The 16,476-nt window shown below is 43.9% G+C and overlaps 1 protein-coding gene across 1 annotated transcript; it reads right to left on the bottom strand.

The window, feature by feature from the left end:
• Positions 1–72: 72 nt before the first annotated feature.
• Positions 73–1,572, bottom strand: LOC134470818 (uncharacterized). The gene is made up of 2 exons (XM_063227077.1): positions 1,274–1,572; positions 73–760 (listed from the first exon to the last, which is right to left on the bottom strand). Exons 1-2 carry the CDS (start codon positions 1,570–1,572, stop codon positions 73–75), a joined length of 987 nt encoding a protein of 328 aa, XP_063083147.1.
• Positions 1,573–16,476: the final 14,904 nt, after the last annotated feature.

Below are 16,476 nucleotides of genomic sequence, written 5' to 3'. Positions count from 1 at the left end.
GCCCCCTCCCCACTTGTCGGGCCGCGGCTCCCGCCCGCCCCCTCCCTTCCCCTAAGCAGCAAGAAGCCGGGCTCAGCGGAAGTGTCCACACTCTCCACACGTGCGGGCCCGGGGCTCTGTAGTCTCGCAGGTGCGCCCAGCGCACACGCCCCCTGCCCGGATCGCAATGTCTAGACTAAGTACACCACCCCACACATAGCTACCCCCACCCACGATGGATCCCACGCGGCTCTCTCCTCTCAGCCTGCCCGCCTCCCCTTCTTCTACCTTCCGGGAGGGGGGGGGTACGCGAGCAAAGAGGTGCGCCCCTCCTGCTAACGCGCCTGCCACCTCCCCTCCCGCCCGCCAGGCGGCGCCGGCGCGCGGCCAAGAGGCGCGCGCGCACGTGGGGAGGAGGAGGAGGGGTCTTGCGCGCAGGCGCGCGCGCGCGTTCCGCGGCTTTTCCCGGGCCCGCTGGGGGCGCGCGCTGCGTCCCCTGCAAAGCGCGAGCCGAGGCGGGGGCGCTGGAGCAGAGGAAACAAAAGGCGAAGGCGGCGGCGGCGGCGGGGCGCGCAAGGGGGCGGTGGCACGGGCTAGGTCCTGGAGTCTGACGGCGGCGGCTGCGGCAGCTGAAGCAAGCGGGTGGCGGCGGCAGCAGGGTTGGTCCTTCCCCAGGCCAAGCGAAGGCGGCGGCAGAGCGGCGGCGCTGCGGCCCCGGGCTCCGTGTGTTCGGAGCGGAGGAAAGATGGCAGCGGCTGCACTTCCTCTTGCACTTTCACCCCTGGGGGGAGGAGAAGGAGGGGGCGATACCAACAACACCCCCCCCCCTCGCTTGCAGAAAAAAAAGAAACGGCTAGCTCGGCGTGGGGGCCCTGGTCCTGCACGTGTGCGCCCGGGTCCCTAGTCCCGGTCGCCCTGCGCTGCAAACTTTCCACTTTCTTTGTGCTGAGCGGCCCCCCCCTCATCCAGCCGAGGATGCACGTCCCCCCTTCCCTATTTATACACCCCCCCCCGTAGCTCCGCTCCCCCCTCCCCGCTTCCTGCCCCCCTCCCCATTCCCCAGCTCCGCCAATGCTAGTGCAGCCTGAGCCCCCGTCCGGCCCCCGCCTCCCCACCCCGCCCGCGGGTCCGGGGGCTGCAGTTTCAGCACCCCCTCCCCAGACCAATGCAAACGTAGCTCTCCAGCCAGCAAACCAACTCCCGCTGCCCCTCCCCTGCCCGCGAGAGTGGCGGCCAACGAGCGAGGTGGGGGCATAAGGGTGCAGATCCCGGGACCCCAGTCTTCTGTACGCACCCGCTGGTCAGTCTGGCGTCGATACCCTTCTTTATCCCCGTTTTGATGTGCGAAATCTCCAGTAGTCGCTTGCGATTGCCTCCCTGTTTGCAATCCCAGATAGGGCCCGGGGTCTCGCCCGGGGGCAAACCGAACCCCGGTAGCTGCTTCTGTACCCCAAGCAGTAACCGTAGTGAATGGCTTGCGCACCTGAGAGAGCTGGGAAGATGAGGGCGGCGGCCAGTCTCCCCCAAACCACCGCACCTCGAGCTTTGTGCCTCGGGGAATGGGAAGTCACCAGCGCAGGAAAACGACCCCATGAGGGCAAAGGACCGGAGCAGGATGCCCAGCGCATCCCAAGTCTCCAGGGAAGTAGGGGTACTGGAGATCTTGGGGAGCAGCCTCCACCCTCCCCAAACCCGGTGTATCCTTTGCGCACTCAGTCCCGAGAGACGCCAAGCGCTCTGGCCAGTGGCCCCGCCGCCAGGCCCGGGCGCTTTGTCCCCTTCGTGCTGCCGCGCGAAGGTTGGACACCGAGATTCGCCAGCCCAGGAAGCGCTGGCAGCCGTCGCTGAGCCTCGTGGCTCAGAGCCTGAGGCTGCTGGCGGGAAGTTCCCACAGTTGTAAAGAGGGAGCGAAGTATGTGTTCCAAACTTTCCACGGTTCCAAACTGAGCGCTTCCATTAAAAGAAGCGGTGTGTGGGGAAAAGCATTCTGGGTATTAGCATGCAAATGAACAGGCCCGGCTTTCAACGCGGTTCGGGATTCCCACCAACGCAGCGCGCCTAGTTTGAGCCCAGCCGCGCGCACCCTGGGGCTTCCGGGTGTGGCGCCGCTGGGGGACCTGAGTTCAGATTTTAGACCTGCGCCCTCTGGTTGTGTGTCCTGCTGCCAGTCGCTTGACTCCTGACCCTCAGTTAAAGAATCAGTGCCCTAACCTGTACACACCAGAGACAGGTGCGGCTGTCTCCTCAGGTGAAAGGGATTCAAAGATCATGTCTGCTCCGAGAATGTGCTGAACTCCTTCCTGTTGACCAGTGAGGCATGAGGACTGTTTCTGAACCTGGAGATTGGAGATGAGTATTCTCACACCCAAACTTGTCTCAGGTTACTACTCCCTTAACCTCTCAGCTACAGATTCTGGAAACGGGCAGGGCAGTTTTATTTTTTCTAAAAGTGCTGCTGGGAGCAATTGCAAAGGGATCTGATTATTGAGTGTCCACTAGTATAGTATATCCTCTCTCCAAGATATTGTCATTTAGTACAGGAGAAATCAGGAAATGAGTGACTTGCCCAAGGCTACACACGGTGGTGGAACTAGGATCTGAATAAGACTTGAGTGACCCCTTTCCTCATCAGTGGCTTCTGAACCTCACCAGTGTCTCCCATGAACCATGCACTGGGTCTGTCTGCCATGCTTACAAAACAAGGTGCCCTAGCTAACTGCATTGTAGAGACTCATCCTGGAAAGGTAAGTTCATCAGATGCTCCCAGAGTCCTCATCCACAGTAGTCTGATAAAAACAGGGAAGAAGCATTGGCCCCATTGTGCTCGTAAGAAACCTAAATTGAAGTTCAAGGAACCTAAATAGCCCAGGGTTCCATTTTGGGGAAGTGGCCAGAGACAGGTTCAGAGGCCACTTCTGATCCCAGCCTCCGGCTGCATGTTTAGCTCAATGATAAGAGTGCTTGGTTGGTGTACACAAGTCCCTGGGTACAGTCTTAGCTTTGCACACAGCACAGAGAATATGCTCATCCCAGCCCAGAGCTTTTGCCTACATGACACCTTGGCAATATAATTGATCAAGGTCCAAAAAGTAATTGTGTCAACTTCATTTATTTCTGTATTTTCAGTCTTGACCAGCTCTTGGGCTTCATGATGTAATGTCAGTAACTTCAAGTCTTCACCAATGTGCTTATAAGATAAACATCTTTTATTTAATCGAGGTGAAATTCACATGACAAAATTTACTACTTTAAAGTTTATAATTCACTAGCACTTATTATTTTCACTATATTGTGTAACAGCCACCTTTGTCAAGGTACAAAACACTTTGATTACCTCAAAAGAAAAATATACCTAGTACAAAGTCACTCGTTTGGCTATGGTAATAGTCCAGTGGTAGAAGCCTTGCCTAACGTGCAAGAGGCCTTTGGTTCAATCCTTAGCACAGACAAAAAGAAAAATTCCCTCCTTATTCCCCTTCCCCTTTTCCTCCTGGCAACCAGCATTCAGCTTTCTGTCTGTAGAAATGTATCTATTCTGGGTATTTCATATAAGTGGAATTGTATATGTACCTTTTGGCTTCCTTAGCACAATATTTTTGAAATTGATCTGCATTGTAAAAGTATCAGTACTGGGGGCTGGGGATTTAGCTCAGTGGCATAAGCACCTGCCTTACAAGCAGGCAGTCGTGAGTTGGATCCCCAATACCGATAAAAAGGAAAAAGACAAAAAAAAAAAGTATCAGTACTTTATTCCTTATCGTGGCTGAATAATATTCTATTGTGTGGCCATACCTCCTTTATCTGTTCCATTTATTGATGCTACAATGATGATGAATAGTGAACATTTATTAAAAGTGTTTTATTTTCATTTCTCTGGGGTAGATACCCTGAAATAGAAATTCTAGGTCATATGATAAATCTATGTCTAACTTTTCATGGAACCATCAATTTATTTTCATAGTGGATAGACCACGCAGATCTTTCTATAATTCCATGTATGGTCAAACCTCTCCTGTTAGGGATAAGATGTTAAGGCTGGAGACTGTCTGGACTAAAATCAAACTACCTTGACTTCCTGGCCTTTTGACCACCACCAACTTCCATCCCACACACCCTGTATAAAGTGCTAGACTACCTACCTGAGCAGTCATTGATTGACTTGACAAACCTCTCCAGTGAACCACTGAGTTACCCAGTCTTTCTCCTTCAACATCTGTTGAAAGAGCTTAGCACCCTGTCTCCAATTTCTAGGCCGCACCTTGAAAAAGTGCAGAGCTCACAATCCTCAAGTCTGCCTCCTGCTGCTGAACCTTCTGTTGCCATAGAAACCACACACCTTAGTTTGGCTGTACACTAGCTGTATCATTAACTGAGAGTATCCTAATCTCCGGGACTGAGTGGAGCTGTCAAGGTCATTCATTCATTCACTAGATTGATACTGATTAAGCACCTACTAAGCACCAGCTTCTTCCCCTACCTGAGGTGAGAGCTTTAGCACTGAACAAGCTGGACTACAGACCCTACCCTCAAGGATCCTGAAGTCTCAGGGAGAAGATAGACAACAAGGAAACAATAAGCCCCTTTCCTGGCTCCCTGCCCCAGCTCAAATCCTCCCATCCTTTTGGGCCCTGCTCAAATCCATTAACCCAGACCATCCTTTTCAAGAGCCTAGAGCCAAATGGTTTTGGCTCTCACAGTACTTTTCTTCTTTTTTTCTGATTACAGAAGTGATATATACATTGCAGAAAATGTAGAAAATATATGAAAGCACCAAGAAGAAAAATAAATCAGCTGTGGTGGTGCATATCTGTAATTCCAGCACTCTGGAAGGATCACAGGTTTGAACCCAGCCTGGGCAACTTAGTGACTTAGTGAGACCCTGATTCCAAATAAAAAAATAGGGGGCTAGGAATTTAGCTCAGCGGCATAAGTGCCTACCTTGCAAGTATGTGGTCGTAATGAAGGACTAGGAATGGACCTCAGTATGAAAGCTCTAGGTTTATTCTCTAGTGTCATACACACACACACACACACACACACACACACACACACACACACACGAAAAAGGAGAAGGGGGCTGGGGATTTAGCTCAGTGGCATAAGCACCTGCCTTGAAAAAGGAGAAGAGGGGCTGAGGGTTTAGCTCAGCGGCATAAGCGCCTGCCTTGCAAGCAGGCAGTCGTGAGTTCAATCCCTGGTACCGATAAAAATGAAAAAGACAAAAAAAAAAAGAAAAAAAAAGGAGAAGAAAGAAAGATTTTTTTTTTTTTTGAGACAGGATCTTGTTCTGTAATTGAGGCTGGTCTTTAACTCACTGTGTAGCACAGAATGGCCTTAAACTAGTGGCAGTCCTCCTGCCTCAGCCACCTGAGTGTTGAGATTACAGCTGGGCCCCACTTTAATTTCTTTAATTTCACCATCAAGAGTTAAGTGCTAGGGCGGGGATTTAGCTCAACAGTATAAGCGCCTGCCTGGCAAAGCATGACATTGTGAGTTTGATCCCAAGTACAAAAAAAAAAAAAAAAAAAAAAAAAGTTAAGTGCTGCCAGAATTTCCTTTTGATTTTCTATATATATTTTTTTCCTTTAATTAATTAATTTATTTATTGGTAGTACTGAAGATTGAGTTTAAGACCTTTACACTGTATTACAACCCGAGCTCTTCTGTGTGTGTGTGTGTGTGTGTGTGTGTGTGCACATGCATGTGTGTGTGTTATGGAATCTCCCTAATTGCCAAGACTGGGCCTGAATTTGTGATTCTCCTGTCTCAGCCTCCCAGAATACTGAAGTTACAGACATGCATCATCATGCCCTGCTATTTCTTTCATTTTTTAAAATAAGAGGCAGTTGTCCAGGCTGACCTCAAACTCACAATCCTCCTCCCCCAGACTTCTGAATAGCTGGGATTATAGGTATGTGCCATCATACCTGGCAGCAGCTGCTTCTGCTTCTTTTTGCAGTGTTATTGGCTCCTAGTTTGTATACTGCTTCATAATCATGCTTCATAAAAAATGTTTATTTGGGGCTGGGGATTTAGCTCAACGGCATAAGCGCCTGCCTTGCAAGCAGGCAGTTGTGAGTTCAATCCCTGGTACTGATAAAAACGAAAAAGACAAAAAAAAAAAAAAGTTTATTTTATTTATTTAGTCTTTTTGAGACAGGGTCTTGTTATGCAGTTCAGGCTGGCTTTGAACTCACTTTGTAGCTCAGGCTGTCCTCAAACTCTCAGTGATCCTCCTGCCTCAGCCTGTCAAATGCTGGGATTACAAGCACGAGCCACCATGCCCCGCTAAAAATATATTTTTTTCCAGAAAGTTTTGAGAGTTCCCCAAAAGCAAGGACAAAGTTGATAAGAACAAATATTAAGCACTAACAGTTGCAGCCACAGGACTGCGAGCACTTCTTGGTTTACCCTCTGATACAACTCCATGGGGTATCTACTTGGATGATGCCCAGTTTCCAGATTAAAAAAACAGAATTGGCCAGCTAAGGAAGCCCAGAATTGGGCAGCAAGGCAGGGATGTGGGGGATGAGGGGAGAGCTCTGCCTGTCTGCTCCTGAGCTTTCCCCAACAGCCAGACTACCAGACTTAGCTGGGAACCTAATGGGAGCAGGTGATAGAGGGAAGCACAGGAATGAGGTGCCCTAGTTTCTGCGAGGCAACAAGAAACCACCCTATATACTTTTACCAGCCTTGCTTAGAAGGATGTGAAGCCAGCCCACTTCCTTCTTAGTCTTCAATGTGGGGCTGAGTTGGCTCCCAGAGAACAATAACAATAAGATCATTCTGTGAGGAGTCCTAACACCCCAGGCAGAAGCAGAACATAGGGTTTGGAGCCAGACAGACACAAATTCAAGTTCCAACTTTGTGTCTTGCTGACAATGTAAGTTGGGTGAAAGATGCTGGGAATTCATTTAGTCTTTCCCTGCCTCCCTTCAAGGGTAGGGTCATGGCCTCCTTTTTATAATTTGTTTTCTTTAGAGACAAAATCTCTATGTTGAACGTCTCAGCTCAGGCAATACTTCTGCTTCAGTCTTATGAGTAGCTGGAGCTGCAGGCATGTGCTACCATGTCCAGCCTAACCCCTTTGTATAAATGAGGTAACTAGGAAGTCAGGGGTTTAGTCCAGGCCTGCACCAGTGGAGGGTGAAGTCTAAACAGAACACAGCCCTCCTTGACTCCAGTAGCCAAGCTCTTTCCAGGGAATTCTGGGCCCGTTTATTGCTTTACAATTTCGTTTCCATTTGAACTCCATCAAGGATGGTGCAGGAGCCAGAAGTATAGGCATTCCCACCTCCAAGGGCCCTAACCTGGTTATCGCTGCTTCTCTGTGCTGTGGTCTTTGGGGCCTGATAGAGACCCTGTGGGCTGTGGTTTATCATTGCCCATGTTTCCTGCCTCTATGTCACCAGCAGGAACCTTAACTCTCTCTCAATTTAATGTAGCCCTGTCTCAAGAAGAAAAAGGAAAGAAAAAAGATCATAAGCAACTCTTCTTTATTTTTCTGTACCTTACAAGAATTTTCATCTTTCCTTTTCTTCTTGGAGAAATGCTGGGGCTTGAACCCAGGGTCTCCCACATACTAAGTTTGTGCTTTACAACTTAGCTATACCCCCAGCTGCAAGACTTTCTTTTTTGTTCCTGATTACTGTAACTGAAGGAGAAGAGTGTCAAGGTGCTATTAGAGATATGATAAATGATACATTATGGCTGTCTCTGCCTTAGTCATACACACCCACACACAAAGCAAATGGCCAACTAAAGAAAACTAGCTACATAGTACAGAGACCATTAATATAGGATTAATGAATTAATCCTTAATATAAAGAATTCTTAAAGACCCCCAAGAATTAAAATACTCATTTTAATGGATTTTAAGCATTTTGTGAATTTAACATTTTTCAAAATTAATTAATTAAAAATGAACTGGATTATACCTGTAAGTGTAGTCTTGGAGGCTGGGGCAGGAAGATTATACATTTGAGTACAGCTCAAGCAATTTAGAGATTCAGTGTGGCCCTGTCTCAAAAATAAATTTTAGAAGGGCTAACTACATAACAGTATAAAGGCCCAGAGTTCACTCTCCAACTACCACAAACAAAACCCAAAAAACCCCTCCATGCACAATGTAATGAATATATTACATGCCACTGAATAATGTGCTTTAGAGTGATTGAAATGGTGACTTTTATGGTGTTTATTTATTTTTTTGAGGGAATGTTGAGACAGGGTCTTGCTACGTAGTTCAGGCTGGCCTTCACTAATTAGCCTATGTTGGCCTCCAATCTGCAGGGATCCTTATACCTCAGCCTCCTGAGTGCTGCAAGTACAGCTGTGTGGCCCCATTCCTGCATTTTTAAAAAAAATAAAACAATGTGTTTTAAAAAATAATGATGTAGGCGCTGGGGAATTAGCTCAGCGGCATAAGCGCCTGCCTTGCAAGGAGGCAGCTGTGAGTTCGATCCATAAAAACAAAAAAGACCAAAAAAAAAAAAAAATGTACTGCCTAAGAAAGGCTGCCTCAGGTACCCTAAATAGTTAATTCTGTCTGTTAGTATCTGCTTATTACTTTTCCCCTTTCACAACACTCCCAGCTCCACTAGTTCTCAAAGTAATAATTATCTCTTAACTTTTGTTCTGCACTAGACGGAGGCTTCAGTGGAAAGGACCATTACTCTTCTTCCTCCTCTTCTTCCTCCTCCTCCTCTTCTTCTTCTCTTCTTTTAAAGATTCTTCACACTGAACTACATCCCACGCCTTTTTCACTTTTTTGGTGGGGGTGGGGCAGGCATGAAGGCCTTGCTAAGTCACTAAACTGCCCCGGTTGTTATGTAGCTGAGGATGGCCTGAAACTCATGGTAATCCTCCAACTTCAGCCTCCCAAGTAGTGGGATTACAGAGCAGACACTTTTTTTTTTTTGAGACAGGGTCTTGCTATGCAGTTCAGGCTGGCCTTGAGCTCGCTTTGTAGCCCAGACTGGCCTTGGAACTCTCAATGATCCTCCCACCTCAGCCTCCCGAGTGCTGGGGTTACAGGCGTGAGCCACCGCCGGGTTCTAACAGAGCAGACACTTTTAAATGATCAGCCAATGTCATGTTGTAGACTAGAAGTGGAGGAAGACAGATTGTGGAACCAGTGCTTTTACAAGAGGGTAAGACATAAATAGAATTGATGGGGGGAGAGTTTGAAACACCAAAACTTAGTAGGGATTGAACCCAGGACCTTATGTATGCTATGCAAGCACTTTAGGACTGACCTATACTTCCAGACCACAAAACAGACTTTTCAACAAGAATTTTTAGCTCAGAGAGTCTCAGTTTATTCCAGCTCAGGAATTTGGGGTCTTAGTCCAAGCTGCTTTATGGGCATTCACCTTTGCGGAGGCTAGAATAAAAGGTAGGTGGAGATATAAGCAGAAACTTGCAATCCACAGCCAATATGCACACAAAAACACTGCCAATCAGGGCTGGAGGTGCATCTCAGTGGTAAAGTGTGTGCTTACCATACATGAGGCTTTGAGTTGGATCCCCAGAAACCCTCCAAAGAAACACTGCCCAGCCACCTTATGATACTCCTTTGGCTGACTGTAATTTTCCATCTCCACAGACCTGATAGTACCAGATTCATGTGAAGAACCTGAAAAGTCAAAACAATGGAATAAACCCTCATCCTCGGAGCTTGGGGTGTCATTTGTTTCTGAAAATCCATTTCCAGTAATGGAGATGCAGACAGTAGGAAGAAAATCAACTTGTGAAACAGGAAGGTTAGGTCTGAACTCACTTCCAGGTTTGTGATCTGTGTCCTAGAGGCTAAGGTGTGTTGCACAGAGACCAGTGAGACTGTTGGTATCCATATTGTAAATACCTACCTTGGGCAGCTATTTTGTTGCTATTTGCAATTGTTATACTGCCTGCTTCTCTAGTTCTGAGGCCTTTGAACTTGGACTGAGCTATGCTACTGGCATCCTAGGGTCTTGAAGGTTAGGAACTTCACAGCCTCTGTCACCATGTGAGCCAGTTTTTTTTTTTTTTTTTTTTTTTTTTTTTTTTTTTTGTTTTGTTTTGTTTTTTGTCTTTTTCCTTTTTATCGGTACCGGGGATCGAACTCATGACTGCCTGCTTGCAAGGCCAGGCAGGCACTTATGCTGCTGAGTTAAATCTCCAGCCCCCTCCTATTGATGTTTCTATGGAGAATCCTATTGCAAAAGTTAACCTAAGTTTCCTAAGTAAAATAGGACCTAATGAAAGACAAAAGGGAATCAAAAAGACCTTATCTCTACAATTTGTCTTCAACATGTCTTTCTCTGGCTAGAGGTACACCCTGTGGCTAAGAGGAGAATTCAGAAAATGTAGATTGTTATGAATTATACAGATATCTCACAAGGTAAGGGCTCTTCCTAATGCAATTACATCATGCCGCAGCTGTCTAAGCTTGACAGCATCTTCATAAATGAAAGGCTAGTTTTGCCGTCTTTCACTAAAGCCTTGGAAAAACTGGAACATCTTTTCTTTATAAGTACGTGAGGATTAAAATCTTTACAAAGGTGAATAATTTTTTGATAGTTTTTTATTTTATTGGTGCATTGTAGATATACATAATGATCATATTCACCATAGGGACTTTGTACCTGTACAAGATATATCTTGCTTCTTTTTTCTCTCCCATTTCCTTCCCCTCACATCAATTCCTCTTCCCTTGCTTATTTACAAAAGCTTTGTTCCCATTTTTTCTCTTGTCCCTTCTTCCTTTCCCCCATTCCCCTCTCTTGCTTCCACATTTGAACTTTTTCTTCCCATTTCCCATCTATTATACATTTGGTCCTTATACTTGTGGTTTCTCACACTATAGATTAACAATTAAATCTTTTTAACATATTAGGCACCTGCCTTCACTGAGACACTGTGCCCAGGCTGGGAAGATACAAAGATGATTCAGTATCCAGTATACTGTCTGCCTAGTAGATTCCCTATTCTTTCCCCAGCATTGTTTCTTTTTACTTTTCTTTTTCAAAATTTTTATTAATACATGTTTGCAGTGCATAATGATTACATTCATTGTGGGAAGTTGATATACTTATGTAACACATCTTTTTTTTTCCAGCATCAGATTTAAGTCTTTAGTTAATTATCATAAACACAGACTAATAGACTAACAGACTAAAAATCATGTAATCCTCAATATTCTTTATATCAGTCAAGTTCACTTAGAAATCTATTATGACAGCAGGTATATAGTTCAGGAGCACAAGTTCCTGCCTGGCAAGCACAAGGTCCTGAGTTCAATGCCCAGTACCAAAAACAAAACAAAAGGGGGCTGGGGATTTAGCTCAGCAGCATAAGCACCTGCCTTGCAAGCAGGCAGTTGTGAGTTCAATGCCTGGTACCGAAAAAGACAAAACAAAACAAAAAAAAGAAATCTGTTATTTTAGCCAGATGTGGTGATTACACCTTAATCCCAGCATTTGGGTGGCTGAGGCAGGAGAACTGTTATAAATCAGACCAGCCTGGGCTACAAAGTGAGTTCAAGGCCAGCCTGAACTGAATAGATACTGTTTGGGAAAAAAAAAGAAATTTGGAATTTCCATCTGACTGCATTAGAAGACATCAAATTGCATTAATTTATCTGAGAGCTATAATTGCAGGAACTAATACTAATACTTGATCTATGTAATATTATAAAACATGCAGCCAGTGTATCTACTCTTTTATATCCTTAAATCAACCAACTTTGTATAAAAATAACTGCAAAAATACTGAACACATACAGACTTTTTTATTACTTATTTATTAGAAACAATACAATATTTATGTAACGTGTGCTTTTTCTTTTTTGGTATAATACTAGAGATGGACCCAGAAAAGCCTCAGTCCTTTTCTTCTCTTCCTCTTTTTATTATTTTTTTTGTTTGTTTGTTTGTTTTTTGATGGGATCTCTAAGTATCCCAGCAAGCCTCCAACTTGCAATCTTGTTTCAACCTAAGTGCTGGGATTATGGAATGTGCAAATGTATTTTTCCCCAACATACTTTTTTTTTTTTTTTTTTTTGTCTTTTTCGTTTTTATCCGTACCAGGAATCGAACTCACCACTGCCTACTTGCAAGGCAGGCACTTATGCCGCTTAGCTAAATCCCCAGCCCCCCCAATATACTTTTAATTGTCTCTAGATTACTTATACCTCATACAATGTGCATGCAAGGGGCATGGTGACATACACCTGTAATCCCAGTGACTTGAGAGGCTGAGGCAAAGAGTTGCAAGTTCAAGGCCAACCTGAGCTACTTAGTGAGACCCCGTCTCAAAGGAAAGAAAAAAAAAATATTTGAGGATATGTATGAGGATTTGTGTATACACCATTTTATATAAGGAACCAGAATATCCACAGATTTTGATATCCTTCAAGGAGTCCTGGAGATAATTCTTTAAGGATAGTGAGAGATGATTGCTTTTGGTGTTTCTATTGTTTCCTGGCCTAAAACTCCTAAAATTCTTGTAGTCTTCAAAGTAATAAGTGTCTTTTTGTATGTTAATGTCTTGACTTATGGTTAGTGGCAGCCAGTTAGCTTCTGGCTGGTTACTGGAAAGACCAAGGAAGGAGTAAAAGACTAGGACTTCCAGTCCCAACCCCAGTCTCTAAGAAGGGAAGAGAGGCTGAATGGTAAGCTGATCGTCAGTGGTCAGTGACTTAATCGTTCATGCAAACCCAGAAAAGGACAGGGCTTGGAGAACTTCCAAGAGCTGAACACATGTGTTTCCCAAAGGGTGGTAAGCCCAGAGAGGCCATGGAAGCTCAATGCCTTGCCCCACTTGCTTAGCCTTCAACTATATCTGTTGTAATAAACCAGTAAATGGAGCTTTGGGAGACTGAGACAGGAGCATTTCAAGTTCGAGTCCAACCTAGACAACTCAGTGATTTAATAAGAACCTCTCTAAAAATAAAAATAAAAAAGCATTGGCTATGTAGTTCTATGAAGGCCCTGGGTTTAAGCCCCAGTACAAAAAGTAGAAATAAAGTAGAATAAAGTTAAATTTAAATAAAAGGGGCTGGAGATTTAGCTCAGCGATACAGTACCTGCCTGGTAAGTATGAGGTCCTGAGTTAGGTTCCTGGTACAAAACAACAATAACAACTCAGCAAATATAAGTAAAGTGTTTCCCTGAGTTCTGTGGACCATTTGAAAAAATTACTTGAACCCAAAGGGAGGTTGTGGGGCCCCAATTTATAGCTGGCCAGTCAAAAGCACAGGGGAAACAACATGTAACATAGGGGAGAGGTCTGTGAGACTGAGCTGTCTACCTGTGGGCTCTGACCCTGTCCAGGAAGATAATGTCAGAATTGAATTAAAAAACACCCAGCTGGTGTCTGCTCTAGAAAAGATGACTAATGTGTGGGAGAAGCCCCCTCACACTCACCCTCATCTGGTGTCAGAAGTGTGTTATGAGAGCATAACAGGAATTTTATTCCTATATTCATAATCTCTTTGCTTGGAATTATCAGTTTTTACAATAAAGTATTATAAAGGCCATCGATCAGGGTGAAATTAATATCTAGTTGGGAATTGTGACTCAGCCTCAGAGGCTTGGCAATCTCCAAGAATGGGAAATTTTGAGTTGTCCGCTGTCAACAAGCTCCAGAGTTACAGGGCTAAGGACCATGTACTTTATTAGTAAAGTAATATCCTAGCATGCTCAAGGCCCTGGGTTCTATCACTGGACACCACAGAAGTAAATATCACAGACCACTGATGCGAGAACTGGTGGCCTGACTTTTGCACAGTTGCTCCAGGTCACCCCTGTCTCCCAAAGTCTGCTGTTGCCTCCAGGCCCTGTTCCTCTCAACTCTGCTGTAAGAGGCCTGGCAGTGTTGAGTGTAATCCAGCCCAGACACACTTGGAATGCATGTCCTGCTGAAGACAGAGGGAACACACTTAAGTGGGAAGCAGTCATGTTCTATCGTGCTGCAAATCTTAGGCCATTTACTAACTGGTCACTGTGAGCAGTTCCTTCCTTTCTGTGAGCCACAATTATTACTTCCCTAGAAAAGACCACAGAACCACAAACAAACTAGCTGCTGTTACTTTTGGGAAGAGTGGGGCATGATAGAGAGCAGCAAAAGGAATTTTTCACTCATTACTTCATTAGGTCTTGGTTGCTTAACTATAGAGAGTTTATGTTTATCTTATGTTGTTTTGTTTTGTGCTGGAGATGGAAGCCAGCGCCTGTACATGCTAAGTATGCATTCTACCACCGAGTTACACCCCAGCTCTTCTCTTTTTTGGTTTTTAAAACCCCAAACCAGAATATACAAAGGCACATTAAAAAAAGTTGAGCATCAGCTTTTACTCGTTGCTATTTAATATTATTTTCTACTAAAAGTTAAATAATGCCAGGAGGATTGCTGTGAGTTTAAGGCCAGCCTGAGCTACTTTATGTGAGTTTAAGGCCAGCCTACACTGCATAATGAGACTCTGTCTCAAAAAGACAATCAATCAATGAATCAATAAAGTTTTAATGAATATTACCATCCTATTTTCCAAAATGAGGAAAAGTGCTACTTCATTGTTTCTTTAATTAGAATTTTCCTGCCCAGTTTTGTAAGCAGTTTTTCATGTTTATTGGCCATTTGAATTTCCTCTTCTAGGAACTGTTTGTTCATTTCCCTTGCTCATTTCTGTGTTGGATTGTTTATCTGTTTTTCACAGCAATTTGTGGAGTTTTTTTTTATGTAGTAGGAATTTGGCTTCCATATATGTGTAAATTTTTTTTCAATCATTTAATTTTTTTTTGTCTTTTTCTTTTTTATCAGTACCGGGGATTGAACTCACAACCACACACTTGTAAGGCAGGTGCTTATGCCACTGAGCTAAATCCCCAGCCCAATCATTTACTTTTTTTACTGTTTTTTGGTGTTTTCTGCCGCACAAAAAATTTTTTTATGGTTAAATCTGCCTGTCATTTTCTCTAAGGCCTTTGGGGTTGCCTTATTTGGAAAATTTTTCTGATTCAAGGTTTTCCAAATGTTTTCCTAAAGTTTCTTCTAATATTTTTATTTCTGATTAATAAACCAGTTTTTTTCTAGGGTTGAACTCACAACTTCATGCATATTAAGCACATGCTGTACCACTGAGCTATTACCTCCTGAACTGTGTGTGTGTGTGTGTGTGTGTGTGTGTGTTGCTGAGATTAAACCCAGAGTCCTGAGCAAAATTTTAGTGCTTTAGCACTAAACTACATCCTCAGTTCCCCAATATTTTATTTTTAATTATTTTTTGGGTCTTTTTTGAGACACAGTGTGAGACACAGTCTTGCTATGTAGTTCAAGCTGGCCTTGAACTTACTTATGTAGCCCAAGGGAGCCTCGAATTCAGTGATCCTCTTTTTTTTTTTTTTTTTTTTTTTTTTTTTTTTTGTCTTTTTTGGTTTTTATGGTACCAGGGATTGAACTCACGACCGCCTGCTTGCAAGGCAGGTGCTTATGCCACTGAGCTAAATCCCCAGCCCTGAATCCAGTGATCCTCTTGCTTGAGCTTCCTGAGTGCTTGGATCACAGGCATATACCACCACCCCTGGATTAGTTCACAATTTTGAAGGCTATTTTCACTGGATAGAATTCTGGATTGATATTTATTTCTGTATTTTAAAGGGGTAGCTCCAGTTTCTCATTTGATGAGAAATGAATTACCATTTGTATTGTTTTACTTTATATATAAATACCTTTTTCACATTCCTTTTGTTTAGATTTTCTTTTTATTCATGTTTTCTACCACTTTGAATATTATGTTTCTAGATTAAGTTGTTATTATTATTATTATTGTTATTATTTTGCTTGAGACAGGGTCTTACTGTGTAGTCCAGACTACCTTTGAACTCATTTATGTAGCCAACGCTGGCCTCAAGGTCACAGTGATTCTCCTGCCTCAATCTCCTGAGTGCTAGGATTATTGGTGTGTGCTATCATGCCTGGCTGAATTATTTTTTTCTCTCATTTTAAATTTAAGCTTCAAAATGGGAATGTGACTCAGTGGTAGAGCTCTTACCTTGCATGCATAGGCCTTGGGTTCATTCCCCAGAGCCCCAGGACCACCAAAAAAAAAAAAAAAATATGAGGGGTAATTTTAAGCTTCAAGTGTCTGAGCTTCTTGGATCTATAGGATAATGTTTTCAAATTTGGCCTTTATACATAGGTTTTCTATCCTATTATCTCCTCTTTTAGGATTCCTGCGTAGGTATATTATACTTCGATTTTGTCCCATGACAGAAAACTAAAACTTTGTTCATTCTTTTCCTAGTTTTTTCTTAGTTTTTTAAATTTTAATAATTTTATTGGTCCTTTAAGTTTATTTTAAATTTATTTTTATTAACTCTATATGATGGATTTTCCATTTCAGTCATTGTGCTTATTATTATTTTTTGACAGGGTCTTGCTATGTACTTCAGGCTTGCCTTGAACTCACTGTGTACCCCAGTGTGTCCTCAAACTCCCAGAAATCCACGTGCCTCA

The sequence above is a fragment of the Cavia porcellus genome, unplaced genomic scaffold, assembly GCF_034190915.1.
Source record: "Cavia porcellus strain 051 isolate PalLab524CR breed Dunkin Hartley unplaced genomic scaffold, mCavPor4.1 scaffold_16, whole genome shotgun sequence".
NCBI lineage: Eukaryota > Metazoa > Chordata > Mammalia > Rodentia > Caviidae > Cavia > Cavia porcellus.
Note: the sequence above shows the minus strand (reverse complement) of the source record. Positions and strands in the feature narration are given on the sequence as shown.